At 45.9% G+C, this 4764-nt stretch overlaps 2 protein-coding genes across 2 annotated transcripts in view; both read right to left on the bottom strand.

The window, feature by feature from the left end:
* Nucleotides 1–2970: 2970 nt before the first annotated feature.
* On the bottom strand, nucleotides 2971–3441 carry Pmar_PMAR002160 (hypothetical protein; the record flags this gene model as incomplete). Its single annotated transcript, XM_002781870.1, has 1 exon — nucleotides 2971–3441. One exon carries the CDS (start codon nucleotides 3439–3441, stop codon nucleotides 2971–2973), a length of 471 nt encoding a protein of 156 aa, XP_002781916.1.
* A 225-nt stretch (nucleotides 3442–3666) lies between these two features.
* Nucleotides 3667–4764, bottom strand: part of Pmar_PMAR002159 (retrovirus polyprotein, putative) — a gene marked incomplete at both ends in the record, with an annotated part of 6473 nt that continues 5375 nt past the window's right edge. The window contains 2 exons of the mRNA XM_002781869.1: nucleotides 3667–3702; nucleotides 4304–4764. Coding sequence (XP_002781915.1) covers nucleotides 3667–3702; nucleotides 4304–4764 — 497 coding nt within the window. The remainder of the gene's footprint in view (nucleotides 3703–4303) is intronic.

Raw genomic sequence — 4764 nt, 5'->3', positions numbered from 1 at the left:
AAAAAATAAAAAAAAATAAAAAAAAAATAAAAAAAATAAAAAAAATAAAAAAAAAATAAAATAAAATTGTAAAGATTGTTGTCATGATAATATACTATGATTTGTTGTTTTGTTGATTTGTTGCACTATTCCACTGTTAATGTATTCTTCTACCTACTCATTAATATCAATCACTTATTATTCATACTTTTCATCACATGCTATACTTATGATATTCGATGCCTTCTTCACCATACAATACTATACAATGCACCCCTTTAAGTTATGTGAGTTTTAATTCTACTATTCTGATAAATATCTACCAATATATCAATCTTTATTATGTCTAAATCATATATATCATCACTTTTATCTTATATTAATTACTCATCAAATCCTTTGTGTCTCACAAGATACTCACATTTATCATCTTGATTATTTGCACAATCATTTGTAATACTCAATCACAATTTTGATGCTTAATATGTAACCCAAGTTTATATGCATTTCTCTTCAATTCTACCTCTCATGATAAAAACCATTAATCATCATCATCATCATCATCATCATCATCATCATCGTCATCATCATTAATCATGCTTCTAACCATTACTTGAGCATCCATTCTCAAGCGGATAACCATATATCTGAAGCCATAATTACTTCACACTAATGAAGAATATGTTTATCTTACTCGTATGCATGTCAATATGTAAGCATGTTATATGTTGTGGCTGCTCACTATTTGTACCTACTCTCTTTCGGGGGGGGAAGCTGTTACAAATAGCGCGCACCCAGATAATCGATTGCATTTGGAACCCATTCCATTTGTTGTCTCGTTTGCCAGTACAAATATATAAACAAGTACTAGCCTCGAACAAGTGCACAGAATTTACAGCGAACTCTTTCGGAGCCATGGTCAACGAGTCGCTAGATACTGCGATCAAAGCAGTTGGTAGCGGTCTATCGCGCTCAATCCGAGCAGTAACAAATCGGATACCGGCAGCGGCAGCATCACCTCGATAGTCGTAGAATGCAACGCGTTCACCCCCATGAAGAATATGCAAATCGCGATCCAGTGCGAGCAAAAAATCAACGGCAGCACACTGTTCTCCAGTAGATCTCCAAAGTGAGGAAATAGCCGCAGCACCTGCAGCACTAGCAAGCTGGGCTTCATCTCCGACTACTCCAATACATCTTTGATACTTCTGAAATAAGCTTTGATGTGTATCAGTATAAGATATATTTCCCACCAAAAGAAATTTAAGTGTTGGAACGACCACTTGATAAACATCAATAGGCCCCATAATAGCCTTGCGGGCTCTACATGACAGACAATACCAAGGATCGTCGCTAATGGCAGCGCCGTTTTGAACACCACTACATAAACAGTGATACCATTTTCGACACCCATCACATTGAATCATAGCCCCACGGACTGCATCTAGATCATCGCCAGGTAAAAGACAAATAGCACAATCAACTTCATCCACGCTCTCACATGGTAGGAAATGCCGGTACACTATCCTTACTGCAGTCTCAGCCATAATGCAAAAACAACACCGACTAAAAGATTCCCTCTCTCTCTCGCTCGAAGCCGATTTCGGCTAGGCGGCCAGCCAATGCTTCGCACACATCAGCGGCTTTTGAGGTCTTCGATAGTCGGCGAGGGTGACCAGTCCATCTCCGCTGTTTTTTGGTTTTTTTGGTTTTTTTAACATCGCCATCTCATCTTATCAGCTGAGCTGATTCAGCTCTCGTGTCGCAAAAATAAGAAGATTAATAGCCTCCTCGAAAGCTAATACTATTAAGGAGCTATCAGGAATTACATTGTCAGATAAATTTTAAACATTTATGGGCGAGCGCATTCGAGACAGATGTCCAAAGGTAATCGGTGCCACATTCCGACACATTGTAGTCCAGATTACTAAATGTTGTCCAAACATGTCCAATTGATCAGAAAGCTGTCCAAAGGTCGTTACAGGCGTAATTGGACAACTTCTTGATGAAAAAAAATATTCGACAACTTCATGTCCAAACTACTCCCAAGGGTAGTTTTTGGACAAACTGTCCAAAACTTAGTCATGAGATTCGTTTTGACATCCCTTGCTGTCCAAAGGGCTTTCGACAACTTTATGTCCAAAGTTGATGTGTCCAAAGGTCACGCAATCATCAATTCAGCACAAGTGTAAATAGGCGGAGCGAAGCGATTCATGAATTGTTGTGCCTGTTACTGGGCAACACAACTAGTAGCCAGACTTCAGTGGATAGCGTAGTCGAACTTCACAACAAGGGCAGACCTTCGTGGAAGGGCAGCCGAGTGAGAAGGATCAAAAAGGAGTTGTAACTCTACTTATCCTAAGTTCATGATCACACAGTGCGCATACGTGCATAGCGCGATCGATGGCGAGCGAATATAAGTGATCAGACGATAACGATTACAAGGGCGAGCGCGTAGGGCGCGATCCCTACACTCCCCCCCTCTTAGTCTGGATCACGCTAAGAGGATAAGAGATAATTATAGCAGTCAATAGTCAGAGCAGATAAAAGGGCAGCAATAAAAAGAGACTCAACCAATCCAGCAAGTCTATCATCTCCATCCACGAACCAAATCAACCAACTAACCAACCGGCCGACCGACCATTTCACCGTAAGGGCTTATACTCTCGAGCTAGTTCTAGTGGGTTACGATTACCTTCGTAGAAGGCGTAGGTCCGATCATGGGCAACACGAAAGGAGCTGCCAAGGGCCTTGTCGTAGCATGCTTGAGTAGGGTATTGGTCAAACCATTCGTCGTCATGAATCTCGAAGGGCTTAATCAGGGAGCGGTCGAAACTCCATCCCAAGGGCATAGGGAATGTACCGTCACATTGAGTAACAGTGCCACGACTCAGCATCATCGTATACCTCAATAGAACAGCTTCAGCTGCGGTAATAGACGAGGGCCTTCGAAGGACACCGACACCTTGATCAGGGGACTCGACAACATGGCTAGTAAAAGCGGCAAGGGTCAGTATTTGGGTCCAAGTCGAAGTCGTCAATCCAGCCGAGGTCTTTGAGAGCACCGGTAGCATCACGCACCTTGTGGGGGTAAGAGACGTGCATGTCGACATCGGCGTGGGGAATAAAACTAACCAATGGACAAGGGCGAGGCTCGAACACGCGGTAAGGGTCGTGGTGACGGTGAAACTCAAAGGAGTCGGCGCTTCCGTCTAATGTGAGAAAAAGGGCTTCGACAGAGAATCCAAAGTAGTCAAAGGCTGGACGAGGACCATGTAAATATTCTTGTAAGGACTCGTCGTCTTTTGGTTGACCGGGACCATAGGAGTTGTCGGTGTCAATTGAAGCATCATCAGCGTCGTTATCGTAGTAGTTGTTAGTAGCCTCAATAGTAGTAAGGGCAGTCGAGTCGTCAACATGTGCCGAAACCATGGCGTCAGTCATCACAGCTTGATCACGCATACTACGCGGTGGCGCCGAAGTCGGGACATATGATGAAGACGAACCGCTAACGGCTTGTGGTCTAGTCGGTGGTCGGGGAGGTTGAGTAATGATAGGCGGAGGATACGACGGACGAGGGGGACGGGAGCCGTGGTGGGGATATCATTGGCACCTCGGGATCGACCCGCAGGGCCTCTTCTCGCTGTAACAGAGCAATAAGTCAAAACGTCCGAGACAATATCGATTTCAGAGACAAGGGCCAAAAGGGACAATGTTACGGCCCTAACGTGACGTAAAAGGTAGACAATACACGTGTGCAAATGTATAGCGCGGCGCACAAAAAGGCAAAAATCTAATGACGTCTTCCTAATGGTACATATGTCTGAGGGTCAAACCTTACTCTTGGGTTTCTCGTACGGTGTCCACGTCCTATAGGTCGACCAGCCGCTTCAGAAGGGGCGGCCGTCTCCATAACATCTGCCGTTGCAGGAGCCTCAGCCGTTTCTTCACAGGGTGGTGACGTAGGGGGCGATGGGACAGCTGACGAGGAATCTGTAGAAGGCACCGATTGAAACTCGCTGTTGTCGGTGTTGTCGTCGGGTTGTAGGCATGAAGAACTAGAAGGGGTCTGGGCTGGCGTGGTCTCAACGCGTCCGTCGAGATCGCCTGCACTTCCCTCTTCTGGTAGATGAGGTTCACCACTGCGTCCAGTAGAGACATCATCCGGGGTCGCCGTACTTATCGTTTCCGACAGGGGTTCTTGTCTTGAGTTTCGTGGTTGTGGTTGTGGGAAGTCGACTTCAATCCATAGTAAAGCATCAGGGTCAGGGGGTATCTCAGGGCCGGCCAGGGGGTCCACAGGGTAACCATCTCCTGGACTCACATTGTCTGTAATGACATCGGGTCGTACAGGGGGTTCAGGACCGGGGGCGTTGTTGAGATCGGGGTCGGGCGAGGGCGATCCAGCACGTAGTAGTGGATCTTGTCGCATAATACCAAGGGCGTCAGGAACGGCGTCGGGCTGAAGGGGGTCGATAGCGACATAATCAGCTGACAGAACACGAACTTGAAGCGTATCTTGGTGCTTGAGCTTGAGAACCTTATTCTCTTGGCCAGGCATCTGACCAACCACAAACCAACCGGGGCTCCACTTAGGTTCAAGCTTATTTCCGGTTTGAGGGCCAAGACGTCGTACTAGTACACGTTGTCCAACATAGAATTGACGAGCAGTGGCCTTCTTGTCGTAGTAAGCTTGGGCTGCAGCAGAGGCGGAGGCGTGGGCGAGGTCAACAAGATCCTCAAGGTGGATCGAGAGGGCCTTGACGTACTCGTTATACCCGAATG

The sequence above is a fragment of the Perkinsus marinus genome (assembly GCF_000006405.1).
Source record: "Perkinsus marinus ATCC 50983 genomic scaffold scf_1104296941224, whole genome shotgun sequence".
Taxonomy (NCBI): Eukaryota; Perkinsozoa; order Perkinsida; family Perkinsidae; genus Perkinsus; species Perkinsus marinus.
This window is presented reverse-complemented; position numbering and strand designations above follow the sequence as displayed.